This window comes from Neurospora crassa, linkage group VI, assembly GCF_000182925.2.
Source record: "Neurospora crassa OR74A linkage group VI, whole genome shotgun sequence".
Taxonomy (NCBI): domain Eukaryota; kingdom Fungi; phylum Ascomycota; class Sordariomycetes; order Sordariales; family Sordariaceae; genus Neurospora; species Neurospora crassa.
In genome coordinates, this window is record NC_026506.1 from 1,658,782 (window position 1) to 1,675,238 (window position 16,457).

At 51.1% G+C, this 16,457-nt stretch overlaps 5 protein-coding genes and 2 non-coding genes across 7 annotated transcripts; 3 read left to right on the forward strand and 4 right to left on the reverse strand.

Moving 5' to 3' along the window:
- Positions 1 to 302: 302 nt before the first annotated feature.
- On the reverse strand, positions 303 to 1,440 carry NCU17100 (hypothetical protein). Its single transcript, XM_011396786.1, has one exon. It carries the CDS (start codon positions 1,249 to 1,251, stop codon positions 370 to 372), a length of 882 nt encoding a protein of 293 aa, XP_011395088.1. The 5' UTR covers positions 1,252 to 1,440; the 3' UTR covers positions 303 to 369.
- NCU05512 (copper resistance protein Crd2) lies at positions 1,228 to 2,466 on the reverse strand. The gene is made up of 3 exons (XM_955381.3): positions 2,164 to 2,466; positions 1,527 to 1,724; positions 1,228 to 1,439 (listed from the first exon to the last, which is right to left on the reverse strand). The coding sequence occupies exons 1-3, from the start codon at positions 2,222 to 2,224 to the stop codon at positions 1,360 to 1,362; spliced, it is 339 nt and encodes a 112-aa protein (XP_960474.2). The 5' UTR covers positions 2,225 to 2,466; the 3' UTR covers positions 1,228 to 1,359.
- Positions 2,467 to 2,856: 390 nt separating this feature from the next.
- NCU05511 (cytidine/deoxycytidylate deaminase) lies at positions 2,857 to 6,682 on the forward strand. The gene is made up of 2 exons (XM_955380.3): positions 2,857 to 6,294; positions 6,370 to 6,682. Exon 1 carries the CDS (start codon positions 5,233 to 5,235, stop codon positions 5,962 to 5,964), a length of 732 nt encoding a protein of 243 aa, XP_960473.3. The 5' UTR covers positions 2,857 to 5,232; the 3' UTR covers positions 5,965 to 6,294; positions 6,370 to 6,682.
- On the reverse strand, positions 2,912 to 4,622 carry NCU17101 (hypothetical protein). Its single transcript, XM_011396787.1, has one exon. The coding sequence runs from the start codon at positions 4,472 to 4,474 to the stop codon at positions 3,329 to 3,331; it is 1,146 nt and encodes a 381-aa protein (XP_011395089.1). The 5' UTR covers positions 4,475 to 4,622; the 3' UTR covers positions 2,912 to 3,328.
- On the reverse strand, positions 6,356 to 8,029 carry NCU05510 (hypothetical protein; the record flags this gene model as incomplete). Its single annotated transcript, XM_955379.1, has 1 exon — positions 6,356 to 8,029. One exon carries the CDS (start codon positions 8,027 to 8,029, stop codon positions 6,356 to 6,358), a length of 1,674 nt encoding a protein of 557 aa, XP_960472.1.
- Positions 8,030 to 10,037: 2,008 nt separating this feature from the next.
- On the forward strand, positions 10,038 to 10,109 carry NCU15386. The gene has a single exon. It is a non-coding gene; the product is annotated as a tRNA-Met (tRNA).
- Positions 10,110 to 11,738: 1,629 nt separating this feature from the next.
- On the forward strand, positions 11,739 to 13,016 carry NCU14175. The gene is made up of 2 exons (XR_897977.1): positions 11,739 to 12,308; positions 12,380 to 13,016. It is a non-coding gene; the product is annotated as a ncrg124 (non-coding RNA).
- The last annotated feature ends 3,441 nt before the right edge of the window (positions 13,017 to 16,457 follow it).

Below are 16,457 nucleotides of genomic sequence, written 5' to 3' on the forward strand. Positions count from 1 at the left end.
CCACCCACCGCGGTCCCTGTCCGCTGCTGCAGATACGGGACTGACATGACGCTGCTTGGTGGTCTGTGTGTTCCCCTGAACCATGTTCGAAACGGCCTTGCTGCTGACTGGTTCAGACCCTCCGTCCACACGCTGATTCCTCGTTTTGACAATGGTTCTTGGCAGCTCGACTTTCTTCAACCGGTGGTCCGAGCTCCATGCGGAACCGCCCGATGCTTCCTCGTCGTCAGACTTCAGAAGCAAACGATGGCGGCGGAAGTTTCACTGCCATTGTCAGGCATATCACGAGCATGTTTCACACGAATTTACTTCACCACAAAGCATACAAGAGCACTTCACAGTGAACGGAGAGTATTCAGAAATGTGCATTTACCATTTCCTTTGCTTTCTACCACCGTTTCCACGGCCGCCTTTCCGACGACTTCCGCCATTGCCATTGTCAGCAGCTGTCTCCTGCTCTTTCCTGCGTCTTTCCAATTCCTTTTCCTCCTCTTCCCGCTCGAGCTGTGACTTGGTGTCTGCCACGATCCCTTGCAACGTCGGCCCAGGAATCCGCCACTTCTTCCTCTTCTTCTTGGTGTTCCGGCTAAAGAACGATGTTCCCTGCACCAAGATTCCCCTTAAATCCTCCCACACTGACACCAGCCACGGCATCGCATCACATCGGAGCCATTTTGTCCAGTTCCAAAACAAAATTTGAAACTTGGTGAGTCCCCCGGTTGGAGAAGCATGGGAGAAGCCTCGGTTCGCAAGTGGATCGTAGTTCACCGAGGCGTACACGTTGATCCACAAGTCCCCAAGGATGATGAAAGGGGCTTTGGCGGCCAGCCACACTATCGCCCTGATGCGGTGACAGATGCTCCAAGTAGCAGTGGCTTGCCACAGGAGCTGTGAGAAACCGAGAAAGAGAGAGTACCGTGCGCTTAAGGTCGGGATTCCAAGCCGAAGAAACGTGCTGGGGGTGCTGAGTACCGGGATTAGACTGCCCAGCTCACTGCCCTCGAGCAGTTCCTCGTCGGCTTCTCCTACAACCAGAGCATGGTCGATCACCGGAGGCGAAATAGTTGCAGTGGTGTAGCGTCTTGACACATTATCCCGTATTGTCTGGCCGGTCCAGTGGATGTCGTCGTCGCGGCCAGCGACCATTCCGTCCCTGATCCATCCGCTGACAATGCCGGCTCCTCCAAGTCCCACCACGTTCGCTGATATTGTTGGTCCGCTCAATGCCGATATGGATGGTGCTGTTATCATGGTTTTAAAGATAGTCGAAAAGAAACGAAAAGTTTGCGCTGAGCTGCCGATCTCTCTCTATCACCTCAGGATCACAACGTCCCCAGTAGTTCACGCTCTCGTCGAAGTTTAGTTCTTGGTGGTGAAGTCGGTCTCGAGGTCCGTCGGCTTGAAGCCTCCATCGGCAGCCTTTTCGCAAGTGCATGCGTCTGTTCAAAGCATGCATGGTTAGTCTCATTATGTTCAGTGTACATCACCCCAATACCATCTTGATCTGGGGGGAGAGGTGTGCTTACCAGCAGGACGAGTGCCGCAAGCACAGGCGTTACCCGTGGGCTTCTGGTTCTCGGTCGAGGCACGATCACAGGTGCACTGTCCGGCAGGGCGAGCACGGCATGAGCAGCGAGGACCCTCGACAGCGTTCTCCGAGTTGGCCTTGTCGCAGGTGCAGTGCAGAGCAGACTGCTTGCCGCAAGAGCAAGTGGCTTGCTTGGCTGAAGTAAGTGGTCCGTCAGTTGACTATCGAAAGAAAAGATAGAAAAACAGAGCAGTCCGTGTTTTAGGTGGATGAGTGTAATGCAAAGTCAAGAAATGGCATCCAAAAACGGGTCCCACGGGCTTGGTTGCAGGAACCTGAAGTGGGAGCAGTGGGGAAAGGCAAAAGATGAAAAGGGCCAGCGCCGGATACTGGCGGCGTGGGTGACCTCTTTGCCAAAAGATGGAGCCTTCACTCCGTCCCAAAAAGCAAGCAAGAATGGAAAAAAAAAAAGGATTTTCGTTGGGATCCGCCCGGTAGGGCAAAGATCGATGGGCCGCAAGATGGAGTGCGATGGAGCCGCGTCGTGGAGTCAAGTGGAGATCAGGGGCACAGGGGGAAACTGCGCTGGTAGAGGTAACCACCAGAGCTTGAGAGGGCATCAAGAAATGACTTACCACAGATGCACTCAGCGCTCTTGCCGCAGCAAGTGGAGGCCTTCGCAACAGGAGCAGACATGTTTGAATAGGTAGTGTGGAAGTAGAGGTATGTGTTGATGTTTGTTGTTGTGGTGTTTGATGATGGAAGTTGCTTGGGTAGTTTGGCAACGGCGCGGATCGGTATTCCGAATTTGTTGGAATCCTTGACTCGTGTGGTATTGAAGTTGGTGAGTAGTGGTGGAAGATGAGCGTGAGCGTTGCTGAGCTTCTGATTGTTGTTGTTGGTGTAGAGGATCTTGATGACAAGAGGTGCAAGACTTCCCTACAGACGGAGGAAGCGAGTCTTATATCCAAAATCCCAAAGTCGGCTGATGTCACAGACGAACATGTCTTGGACCTGCAACTGTTTGAACAACATCGATGCTCTGGATGCAACAGTGGGGTTTCCGCTGTGTCAAGGCCCATCGGCCACCCAAAATAGGAAGCCCTGTCGGAGCTGCAATGGGCTCACTTGGGGCAGACGGACCGCACTTCAGGGTCATTCAGATCTGCCTTGCTTCTCATTGGTGGCTTTCGCAGAGGATGCACGGTACTGGCGAATCAGAGAATAGATATTTCTCAGCACATGTCTTGTTTTGCAGCCCCTGATCAGCCCACTTTTCGACAGGTGACAAGCTCTCACAACCGCCTCGACATCATTGGCTCCCAACACCACAATGATGACCATGATGACGATCCGTTTCCCCTGTTGGTGTTTGATGCTTCTCCCAAAGACACAACTGCCATCACAGGCAGGCCCAGAAGGTTCGAGATATTGCTAAACAGCATGGTCGACATTGGTCATCCAGCTCCGTTTGACTGCAGCTTTGCCATGCGTGTCCGGCTTTCCACTACCAGCACACCTCAGCTACTTCTTCTACACCTGGATGCCAGCTCATCGTGAGAAGCGACCTCCTTGGCCTAGCAGTTGGAAATATCTGTGACGTTTGCCTCGTGCTTTCCTCCCCGGACTAACCACACGTCAAAAGACGGCTTGCACGAATGTATGCAATGGATCTGCGCTTGTCTGGGGTGAACCGGATGCTCTTTGACAAAGTCGCCTACTGATGGAAAGGAGAAGCCATGGCAAAAATCAGTCAGAAAATGGTGATGGCATATTGCCCAAACAGCAAGCAGCCGATTTTTAGCTTTTCGAAAACAAGTAGACCTCCACAGTCTGCGCCTCGTCATTCAGCACAGGGAGCGGCAGCTTGACTTCCTCCTGTATCGACCATCCATCTTCTGACATGAGGTCAAAGAACACCTTCTCGTCAGAATGCCTTGGCTTTGTGGAAAGCAAGATCTTGGTGTTGGAAGGGCCGGAATGCTGAGCAGAATGAGCATGGACAGCGGAAAGAGTCTTGACCAGCTCGGGCAGCAGGTCATTATACGTGCAGTCGCTGAGAATCACCAGGTCCCACGCCCGCGACGTCACCTCGGGCCCAAATATCCCATCCTTTCCGTCATTCCAGTCCAAGTTTTCGTACATCACAGTGCAGGCTGTCTGGTCTGCCGAGCGGGCAATGTTGGCCAGCGTCCGTTCTTCCGCGTCGGGGAGATCGGTCATGAGGAGGGTCGACTTCTCTGCCGTTGCTTGCGATGAAACGCCCAGGATGCGCGCAACACCAAGGCCCAAGATGCCCACACCGCAGCCTAACTCCATAATGTTCAGTGGTCCGTCGTTTTGCTGCAGAATGTTTGCCAAAATGGGCAACGACACCGTGGTACTGCTGCTGTTGGCAGCCGTTTGGCCAAGGACCATACTGGCAACAAAGGAGGCGGTGGTGAGGCCGCCGTCCCATACATGACGGGCCATGCTCTCACCCATCTCCTCCTCCACCTGAAGCGTCGCGGTCCCGCCAGGCAAGCGCAAGCTCCGGAAGCAAATGTGGCTAGTCGGACCAGGTGAGAGATCCGCAAAGACAGGAAGAATCAAGCCGGCTCCAATGCCAGAACTGATGTCGTCGGTGATGAGAGCCGCCATTTGTCGGTTGGTTGGCCTGACTTGGACCGTCTCGATTGGCTGTGGTGGGAGTTGAACATCGATCTTCAAGACACGCATACCGGTCCTCCAGGTTGGAGGATTCCTTGGCGTCAGGTTGATGGGCACCGGACCATTCTGTGGATTTGCTGGAGCGCCGGCTCCGATAATGGAAAGCTGGATCGGCTCATGAGGACAAAGGAATTTGTCGCTCAGGTCGGTTGTGATGGTGAGAACAAGCTTCAGTGTTTTAAGCCCTGACCTCCCCTGCTCAACCACAGGTGATCGACAAAATCGAATATAGTGCATGGTGAAGACGTCCGTCGGCTATAGCGCGATGAAGCGTACAAGTCGTCGAGAAATTCGATATCGACGTGGATGTTGGAGTCGTTGACGGGGTAGGCAGGAGAGACAGAGCTAGAAGGAAATTTCCTGTCCCGGCAAGAGAACTCCCGGCAATGAAGCCCCAGCGCTGCTGCGAACTGCAAGAGTCGACGGGAGTGCAGGGACGGGCGCCCGAGGGGACGGGCCACACTCCGCAAAAACCCCACCAGTTAGCGGGTTAGGGTCCACTCATGCCGTGAAGGGACCTGACCCAACCTTAGTGCTGGGGCAGCTTTCCGATCCCGGCCCTTGATAAGATAAGCAGTCAGTCCGGGCCCTGACAACGACGACATCAACTGGACACTCGCAATCCCTCCGATCATCATTACGTTTGTGTTGTGTTTTGTTCAATCAAGTCTGCGGCTATTCTGCCAAAAACTGCAGTAATCTGCCAAGGGAGTGACAAACGCTTATCGCTGGAAAATTACTTGTGCCTCGGGCATCTCGGCGCCATCCGATAGACAGGACAGTCGGAAATCGGTTCTCGCCGCGAGCTGAAAACTTACACCTCCCAGGTACCCCACGAGATGATATAAAGGGGACTGAAGCAAAGCTTTCATTATCTGTTGAACTCATACATTATGATTAACTAATTATCCCAGCAATCACTGGTTCTGTCTTTTAAGTGAAATATCCGTCCTTTCGATCCTCAACTTTCAAAAGAATCTTCGAAGCCCTTCGAAATGACATCCGCCACTTCAAGTCCTTCTCCCGAGGCACGCGCAATGACCAGCACTAAAGACCCCATAATCCTCCTCTCCACCATCCTCCGTCTGACTGAAGAGCGCATAATCCCCCTCACCCGCGCCGGCGTCTCCTCCGGCTCCAAGCTCTTCGGCGCTGCCATCCTCTCTCGCTCCTCTTTGAAGCCTCTAACCGTGTCTACCAACAACGAGCGCGAATCCCCTTTGCTTCATGGCGAAATCAACTGCATCCAGCAATATTTCGCCTTGCCTCCTGCCTCGTTTCCAGAACAAGGACAGGAAGAAGAAGAAGGTTACCGCATCCCCACAAAGGACACCATCTTCTTCGCCACCCACGAGCCCTGCTCGCTCTGCCTATCGGGCATCACCTGGGCCGGCTTCAACGAGTTCTACTACCTGTTCACGTACGAGGACTCGCGCGACCTGTTTGCGATTCCGTACGATATTGAGATTCTCGAGGACGTGTTCCGGGTCAAGGCTCCGGGGGATACTGAGGAGTCAATGAAAAGGAGGCCGTTGTACAATCGACGGAATAAGTTCTTTGTGGGGAGGAGCTTGATCGAGTTGTTGGAAGAGGCGGCGCTCTCAGCGGAGGAAACGGACAAGTGGAAGAAAGAGATTGAGAGGGTTAAGGGGCTGTATAATGGGTTGAGTGAGACGTACCAAGAGGGGAAAAGAGGCGGGGTGGAGAGTGCTAGTGTTTGGAAGTGAGCAACCTAGCTGTCCCAGTTTCGAGTTTGGGCGTTCATCGATGTCTCTGTTGTTGCTGTGCGCTGTCTGCACGTCTCCTGGTATAACATCTGGTTGGTTTCGTCTTGTTCGAGAGAGGCTTATTTCGTTGACCTTCATTATTGTGTTGTGCAATGAGCAAGAATACCCGAGCAAGATGTCAAAGTGCTGTAATGTTGGTGTGAGCTGGGGACCGGGAGAGAGAAAGCAGCCGATGTTGTTAGAGGTAGGCTGTGTTAGGACCTTGTCTTTTGGGTGATGACAGACTAGAGCCAGGCCTGTTCTCGACTGTTTTGTCCATGTCTTGTTTTTGTAAGTGGGAAGCACAAGAACACCTGCAGTCAACTGATTCCCTCCGAATCCATTTCTTCGCTCACAAGCTTGCAGTCCTGATCAACGGCCTCTCCGGCCTCGAAAAGTTGCGAACAGCTGTCGCCGCCTTCTGCGCCACTTTCTCGGGCGAACAGGCCGAAAGTCGCTTTTCTAGTCGATACTCGTCTTGCTCGTTTTGCTGCTTTTCGGAGCCACCAGTGCCAGGAGTGTCCGGCAGATCCCCCCTCACCTGCGGCTCGGGCGTGTTGCGTAGCACTGTCGGCTCGTAATCGTGCTCGCTGTTGCTAACCCCATCTTCCCACGAGAACTTTCGCGGACTCGAGAACAGAGGCTTGGGCTTCCACTCCTCTTGGTAGGACATCACCCGAACTGGACCAGGCGAAGACTTTGTCGGCGTGCCTGTGAATCTGGTAAGGAAGCGGCGGCGGCGCTCTTTCCGCGCGGCAGATTGATCGCTGGCAAGTGGACTCGGGAGGTCTCTTGGTTCGAAGTCATTGCGTTCCACTTGGGACTTGTCATCGATCCGAAGGGCGTCCATCCTGGCCGCAATCGTGCTCGGGCTACTACCTCTGCTGGTGATACTCAGAGGAAGAGGAATATACCGGGCCATGAGATCAGAGAGAGGTTGGTAGCCGCGTCTCCGCTCTTTCTTATCGGTGGGACTGGCATTTCGGCTACCGTCATCGCTTCTACGGTTCTTGGCGGTGATATCGTGCTCGGTTGACACGGGGTCTAGGTCCTCGAGGGACCAGGATGTGAGAAACGCATTCTCGACGGCCCATTGAAGGGTTCGGCTCCTGAAGTGAGCGGCCATCTCTTCCTGTCTCCGCATGATGTCTGCTTCGAGCTCATTCTCATGGCCGAAGCAACCTCTGATCGACTCGTCCATGGAGGTATTTATGTTGTTCTCCTGCTCGATCGTCGACGAACTTGAGCTCTCAGTCGAGGATCTCTCCAAGTATTTATCATCCTTGGGTGGGACCGGCGGCAAAACAACCATATTCTCCTCGCAGACCCTCATTCCGACCAGGTTCAATGCCTCGTGAAGGTCAATCTTCTTCATCAACCGCTGCTTCTCCAAGTCCTCAGTCCAACCTTCGTCGTAGTGCCCATCAAGTCCACTGATCAAGAAGTTGAGGAGGACATCGTTCGTGAGCTGGAGGCCACTAACGTCCAGCCGCGACCAAAGCGCATAGAAACTGTCCAGATAGTCGGAGAGCGTGCCGAAGTTAACGGCTTTCAGCATCAGCAGGTCAATCATGAGGTCGTCTTGGCTCTGGTGCGGATCGAGTGGAGGAGGTCGGCTGTACACTTCCTTGACAAGCTCGTACAGACCTTTTGCATCGTATGTCGGATCATTGAGCGAGATCCACGGGTTTGACCGACACTCTTTCTCCAGAAACGACATCACGTCGGAAATGCTGCGACGGATGATCGTGTAGACTTTGATTCTGTTCTGCATGTGGTCCCATGATAGATAGAGGGTGCCGTCGCGCGCGCTTCGCGGTGTTGAAGGGTCGCGGGCCTCACTATTGTCATAGAGGTTATAGTGGCGCAGGTGAGCGAGGACGGCTACTTCCCAGAGCCGAAGGTTGTCGATGCCGGTGAGGAGGGGTACCTCGGGCAGGAGAGTGCTCTCCTGGTTGTTGTAATATTGGTATGATGGTCTGCGCTCTCCCCCCTCGAGGGGAAGAGCTGGAGCGCCTACATCCATCTTCCTGGACTTTTGTGTTGGTGTGTTGGCTCACTTTGGGATTACCAACGGTTGTAGTTGGTGGTTGAGTGGTGAGTCGCCGTCTCCCTTGAGATCGCTGGAGAAGGGCGGTGGAAAAGGTCAAACGAAATTGAGGAGCCGTGGAGGTGATTCAGCTTCCCAAGCAGCTTGTCTTGGGAGGGTCAGATACCTAATCGTAATGGAGGAAACCAACCCACCTCAAGATCCCCACTGTGATCGTTTGCAAGCAGCAAGCGACGAGCAAGCTGTCGACTTTGCGGGGCACGTTGGACATAACCAACTGGTGAGCAGCAAAAAATTGAAGGTAAAAGGGCTTCACTTCCATTCGCACAATTGGACGGGAAAGACGAGACGAAAGAAATGAGGCTAGATTTATTATCGGAGTTGAGAACCCTGAATCCCACAAGTTCGCGCATGAACGAGACATGAACCTTGACTCGTTCGTGTGGATCGGATGAACCACATGTCCGTGACCTCCGGGGAAGATTTGACAAACTCTGTGGAAGCCTTGTTCTAGACAAAAACTGGAAACAGGTAAGACATGGAAGTAGCCCCAAGTTCGTTTTGCAGATCTTCGGAGTGTTGACGCTAAAGTGATGCGGAAGTGATATGGCGATGGCTTAGATCTTCCCCTTAACCATGTTGGCGGGTTAGGGTTAGAGGTGCAAGTGAAGGACAGGCGATAGCAACCTGTGGGATAACGACGAGATAAATGTTGCGAAACAATATATATATCCTGGAGAAACGCTGTCGTGATAGTCCAACAGCATCAAAATTATGCTTGTAGACTTTTTCTGTGATTGCACAATTCCTTGGCGCAGTCGTCGAAGAGTGATGGACTTTTCCACTATCATAGCGGAAAAGCGCGAGTGGCAATTACCAAGTCTGACAGACAAGCCATGCTAGAAAATCAAAACTGTTTTCTGGAGATAAATATGGTTTGTCAGGCAGTTAGAAGGCGCAGGCATAGGGTGTGATAAGTACATACCTCCTAAGTTTAAGGCCAATAAGTTGAAGGAAGCATCTAACGAAGCCGAGCGTTCAATGTTGAATTCTCGCCGCCTGTTATCGTACTAGGAGGTTGAGATGGTTAGTGGCGAATAAAGTCGGACTGAAGTCACAAATACGCATGAAAATGAAGAATTACATCTGCACCTATATGTCAAGAACTACTTGGCTATCTCATGTAATCGATCCATTCCTTGGATGTTCTCGGAAGAGATGGCTGGTTCCTTCTGTTAATGGGATGCCTGGGAAGGGAAGGTACCTCTAGGTAGGAAGGGGCGACTTCGAGACTGACATGAGAATTCGAGAAAATTGGAATCGCGCACCGGCCCCATGTCCAGATCTAAGGCCACTATGTCAATGTGCTCAACGTCTTTATGAAACACGATTTGTATGAAAATCATCGTATGCGCCTGTAGTCCGAGAACGACGACCCATATAACGGAACATATTTGCTCATCACGGTTCTCACAGACCTATGTAAACTGCTCTCAACATTGAAGGTTACGTAGGCGGCCCGCAAGACTCAAAAAAGGAGGATTCAGCAGGCAGCACAGAAATCATCTCAAGGGGATGAGTGAGTACATTTTCGCCACATCAGAACGGAAGAACATGGCGAAGGAGAAATAGGCTCTAAACGCGTGAGTTAAATATAGCATGAGGAAAACTGTTCCGCGCATAACAACATCTTTTTATACTTTCCCTAAATGACCCACTGTCTGCATGTGCGTCATGGTCGTCCACGCTCGCAGGCGTACTGGTTAAGCCCCAACAAACAAAGGCATCAACACAATAGAAAACCGTAAACAGGCACAGAATTGTGTGAATTACCAAAACGCCTACATAGTGTGAGTCAAAGCTCAGCTTGGAATGCATTATTCTGGTTTCCAAGCTGCGCCCTACCCTCAGAACCTGACCCCTTATACTCCACTTTTATTCACACTATAAGCCCACAATCCAGGGATGATTTTAACAATTTGAAAGCTGCATGGCGCAGCGGAAGCGCGCCGGGCTCATAACCCGGAGGTCACTCGATCGAAACGAGTTGCAGCTAATAAGCTTTTCTATTTTTGCTTTTTTACAATTGTCTTCTTCTTCTTATTGCCTTATGTACCTACCTTTAGGTACGTTGATCTTTGTTTACTTCATCTTCACCCCTTTTTCCATCTTCCTCTTTCCCCCTTCGCCTTCGTGCACGATGCCAGGTACCCTCAAACAATCTGCTAAAAAGCCAATGTCTTTCCCGATGTCCTATTTCCAAGGCATTCTCTACTTCATTTCATCCATGCCTCGTTTTGTTCTCTCCAACTCAGTTTTATCGCTCAAGGCTCTGTTCGCGGAGCATCTGACTTCCTCCCATCACCGCTGACGATTCGCTACGCACGAACAACACTTCGTAATGCTGTCCCGATCTTTCGGTATTACCGAACACAACCTGACTCCACATGATCAGTCACTTTTTCTTCTTCATCATTTGAACGTTGGTATCAACTCACGAGCACCTCGCTTTTCTCAAGGTATTTGGCATTTGCTCCAAGACCCAATGACATAGCTTTTCCAACCCAATCTCACGCCTGACCTGAGTGACCTCCAGCCCAATGCCCCTCCGAGGTTGATACAAAGAGAGAAGCCTCATGACAGTTGTGAAAGCAGAGGGTTCCATACAGTGTATTCCACTATCTCATAAGAAAATCCCGAAAGCAACTGCACACGCCCCCCCCACCCCTGGTTGTGGTTGTAACCGATTTTGGTGATGTGCATTTGCGGGTTTTGCGCCGCTGAGGAAGATCACGAATCGCTTTTGGGCAGATGAGATCTCACGTGGTGTTATCTATCACATCTGGACTTTTGTCAGGGTTCCCCTCATGGCACAAACCAGCTGCCAACCCGGGAATGCCCAACGGTAACATCGTTGCATTATGTATTTGAAAATGTATGATTCGGCTCTATCGTCATCCTCATCAATCTTCGAACTTGGAAACCGCCGGATCGCGGACTGGAGTCCAGATCTGGACATGATGTCGATGGGAAATTCGGCTCCAAAAATCAAAGCGGGCCCAATTGGGGCAGTGCTAAATCAGATCTTGATTTTGGCGCTAACTGGGCCCAAAGATAGTAGGGCAACTGCACCGAGAAAGACCACAGAGGGGCATATCGATGACACTAACAGATGTCTGTCTCACCTACCCCTCCGTAGCATCGATGAGGGGTATATCAGCCTCTAGCCCCATGTTAGCCCCTCCAACAGCGCGGGGCCGTCTCCAACAGTTTGGACAAACCTCCAGGGAGTTCGTCTCGACGCCCACGGCTCCCGTCCCAACTCCCAAGGTACCGCGCCAACCGCGCGCCCAGCGGCGCCATGCAATGCGCCAATCCATGCGATCACGGCACATTTCAGTGCATGACATCGCTTACCTAGACCTAGATTTCAAAGGGCACTAGAAATCTCGTCAGGCGCTAGTTTATCATGTTTTCATGGCGCTATAAGATGGACGTGGTGAGATCTTCGGTCATCAAGGATATTCCTAGATGGGAATACTGTACTGCGTAGGTACTTGGTCTGATGCCACACACATACGCAGTAGACATCTTGTGAGTGCTCAAAAGTCGTTTGGGTCGAATGTTCGTCGTTGCAGAGAATGACTCCAAAAGATATCCAAATGGCAGTGGCAAGATCACATGTCACCTCATGGCAGAAAAGACAATTCCAGACTGGACCTTCTCTGCGTGATGCCTCTCCAGACGACATTCAACTCTCTCCACAACATTCAGTGCTCTCCTTGTGAAGGAACCAAAAGACATGTTCCTACCAGGCATCAGAATCAGACCCGAACGGACGATCAACGGGTTGTGCATTTCGGGTCTAACGACACCCCCGACGACGTCACTCAACAGTACAGTCTCGACCCCATATTAATCCATCTCGGATCCTTGCGGCATTGGAATTGCAAGGCTCCAAAAGCCACCCCCATTTCACATGCTTACATGTCTCAAAAGCAGAACATGCCACCACCTTTGAAATAAGCTCGTTCAAGGCTCCCAAGTTGAGACCTAACAGCCGGCCGCCTTATTGGAAAATGGGGTCCAGAAGTTGGACGAACGCATGATGATGGCTTGAACTGAATCTGGCCGCTTTGAACCTGACCCGACCCGACTGGACCGAAACAAATTCCCAACCCAGCCATCCAAGCCACATTCAGGCGACGACGACAGGTCAAAAGATCTGGTCTAATCGGAACCCAAAACCGAATCGGTAAACGGACACCTATAGAGTGGTAGTTACCGAGATCTGAGAAGTTTGAATACCTGCTAATGGGTAGGTAGAAAATGGGGGGAGAGGGCACGGTCAAGATGAGGTGTGGTTTACAACATGGACTGGACCCTGTTTGTATCCGTTGCATAAAACACCCGCTAGTTCAGGTACTCGTTCCTGGATGTGTAGAAGACGGACGACCAACCTCAAAAAGCCCTCCAAGTCCGCCTCCAGATTGCAATGCGAATGTACAGATATCTTGAAGCGGTCAAGACAAGAAAATACCTCTACATAGGACACAAGGCAGGAAGGCAGGAAGGGCTGTAAGGATATACCCCTAACTGTCCCGTCGTGCCCTCTTCCCATCCCCCTCCCCGGTGTCCCTGTCTTGAACTTAAATCATTCGATCGCCCGAAACAGACCAGCCGATCCGATGAACCTACAGCGAGGCCGGCAATCATCGGCAACTCAGCCCGCTTGTTTCAAGCACAGCGTGTTTCAGACATACATGTAAGGTACACTGGCAACTAGGTACCTTACCTGTAGGTAGGTATCCTGCCCGTTTGCTAATTCGACTCTGGGCGTTGTGTAATGGAAGTTGGAAGGAAAGGGGATTCGGGGGGACTACATGTTATGGGGAACTGGTCACGCCAGAAAACTGCATTGTTCAATGTGCTTGAGTCTCTCCGTCGTCAATTTTGTTTTCTTTGCGCCAATCTTCTTGACATTCATATTATTCAGGCTACTTAGTTCACATCTCAATCGGTTATAAAGACGGTCTCCACACTTACAGAGACGGAGGTTGTCCACAGGAAGCAGCCTCGAGGCGTGCGGCGTGATATGGAACTAGGCGGAGGGCGGACACCGGGGTCGTATCCATGTCTCTATTCCATGCCGTTCCGGCTTCTAGGCTGTCACTAATGATACCAGTACCTATGTAGTATATGTAGCGGACGCAGGGTCCAATCCCTCACGTCCTCCGACCTGGTCTAACCGCCGTGCTGTCTTCCATCTTCCGTGTCCCGGAATACGGTTCGCTTGCGGCGCGGTTGCATGTGCAGCTGTGGGACAGTAGGTGATTACTGCACTCAGCACTGCCGCTTCCTTCCACCTGAAGAAGAGAACTTTGTCAATGGTTAGTGATCAGTGATCAAATCCCACGCCTAGCTTTGCCTCCCTTCATCGCAGGGTACCTGGGTTTAGTAACCTAAGGCAAATCTAGGTAGCAGAGACACTCGCACAGCAGATGAGGGATATGAGAAGTGTGGGGGTATACGATCGATTGCTGCTGTAACATCCTTTGTGGTTCCCAGGTGGCAGACCTCCAGGTGACTCGTTAAGCAGGGGTTTATAGTTCGTTCCGTCCTTCGTTGTAATGACTATAACGTGGATTGAAAGGAACACAAGAGTGGTAGTCGTTGGATAACCGTTGTAGGATCGTAAACCCCGCATTTACATGTCGCATGACGAGCTCGACTTCGTGATGATAGCCACCGAGAAGGATATGTACCATAGCATGGGGAGCTTAGCTTGTAGGCGGGGTAGGTAGTAGGTCGTAGCTATCCCAAGTGGGAGCTTGGAGCTCACCATGGAGGACGAGTCACCTGAGGCTTGCCGTTTCGTGATGACTACTAGGATTTCTGAAGACCTACCCAGGATGCCTATCGTTTTGAATGTAGAGGTAGTCAGTTTCTCGATGGATGCTAGTTTGCTTTCTGGCTTTCTGGACCAAGTTTCATCACCATTAAAGGAGGGGGGTGAACGGAAGCACTTCCAACTCGTAACGAAGAGTCTGCACTGTGCCCTCACTGCTTGCTGTGTGAACGGCACGACATATTGTTAGGTTGCAGTGAGAATACCTCTACTGAGTTTGGTGGAGGCACACGCAGAATGGTACCTAAAAATGCGTCGCACCCGTAACACCCCGTCCCGCAGTCCCGTCCTATATTGACCCTCAAAATAGGCGATGGGTACATCGGTGTTATTTGCCTATAGTTGCGACTATGCAGCGTGTTGTGTACCCTCCACTGTTTAAGTCCGAGAACATACAAGAGAAAACTGTGACCGGCGCCGAAAAAACTCGGGCCACAGATATGGTGAAAATGCGTGCACGCCTTGTTGATTCTCCAGCCGGTGGTTCGCCCACGGTAGCAGTCAGAAAGTAGGTAGGTAAGCTAGGGTCACACTGACAAGGATGTTCAAAAGGGAGTAAGTTTATCCCCCTAATGCAAGCTGTGGTCGGTAGCACAAACCGCAGTTATTTCCTGGATTCACGATGGTGCGTTGATCTTTCTTGTCACTAACAGCTGTGCAGCAAGTTTGCCTGCTTCAGTGTTAGCGCCTAGTTGCAGTGATGGTAAGACACACTTGCGCACATCTCAGCACACACGCAACCCACATTGCAGGAATAAGCGATCAACTTTATTGATCACCGATGCATACAACTTGTAAGAGATCAACGTTCATTGGTCCAATTTCCTTTGAAATGAAGTTCAGCACGGCTTTTCCTGCACGTAATCGCAGTTAGCCGCCGAGTAGAACCGTGACCATGTTTCTTGGCTTTGGACATTACTATTCCCAATCGTGAACTCCCTGTCAAAAGCATATGGAGGAGGACATGGAGGGTGCGAGGGTGACGAGTTAAGTGATTGTGAGCTAGATGACCGTTGACACTTCCTGAACTGTAGTCGTAACGTTCTTGGTGAATGCAGTGACCCGGATGCTGTTATCATCGACGCGGCTACATGTGTTCCTACCTTCGCTCTTTGTGCACACCCCCTGTCCATTCTCCTGTCGAGGCAGAAAATATAGGTTTGATGCGTTCTGTCAAGAATTGCTGGCATATAGCTTCGGAATTAAGGTAAAGAAAATCATCGTGCAGCTGCAGAAGCCCAGGTAAGCCATGCCATGCGACGCAGAGGCGAAGTGGATGCGCCCGAATACCACTCTGTATCGGGCGCTCCGAGGCGTGGGCTTCACGAAATACACCGTAAGCTTCTTCGATTTCATTTGTCAACCAAGTTCTGAAGTCAAGACTTGAGCGGTGACCGTGTAACCGTTATTCTGGGTAGGTAGTGTCAATGGGCCGGACACTAAGGGCACGTCAGGGAAATGAGGAGCATTCTTATATATGTAAATACCAAGAAGCGAAAATGTGAAAAGGGCTGGCGGTGACAAGGCTGATGTATGGAGAGCATAGCGTTGTTACATTTGCCCCATTTGGGTGGATTTTGAAACTGTCTATCAATGCCAGACCTGAGTTGATAGATCAGCCGTGGTAATCCGACCGTGTGCACAAGAAATGGCTGAATGCACAAACATAATCTTGAGGTTGCGGTCGTAAAGATAAAGGACATGTTTGCAATGCGTAAGCTCTATCGTGAGATCCTGTAGGAGGGGGAGTGTGCTTAAGCTGGGTTTCTAGCAGTACCAGAGAATATAATCGCTACATCCGGAAAGCGGCCCATCGTGAATTACAATGAATTGCTATCGTAGTAAAATACTTTCATGTGAATTTCTACCAATTTTGCCGCCTGTCAACTGTACTTTGCTCGATGCAGCTTGCACGATCTTCTGCCCCTGACTTGGTGTTGCTTGCCTGTTACCCAAAGAAGTGTGATGGAGGCGTAAGTAAGGCGCTTGATAATAATACTATAAATTAGTGATGATTATAGGTTATGCAGTACGCCCACATGGCACCCTCGACGTTACGTGGGATGTACCGAAATGCACAGAAGGTGGTAACGAGGTAGCATCCTGGAAGGTGTTTGCTTTTGTTGGTTCCAACAATTCACGCCCCTCGAGAGCCACACTATCGCCAACAGGCACCCGTCCCGAGGGGAAAAAAAACACCAAATGAACACAATGGAAGCAAGCATGGAACAATTTCAATGTTCCAAATTTGTCCAACTGCCGACCCCAAGCGAAGAACGTTGGGGAGCAAACAAGGGTAATCCGTGATATTGAGCCACGTTCAGTAGAATATGGATGCAGGCAGTTGTCAGATAATTGTCTGATTATGATGTTGCTCGGCTTGAATGCCTATGTGCTATGCGCCTAGACAGCGATATCAAAAACGATGACAGGATAGTGTTCAACTTGAAGCAACCACCAAGTGCACGATATGTTGTCCGCCATGCTTCTCTTAGG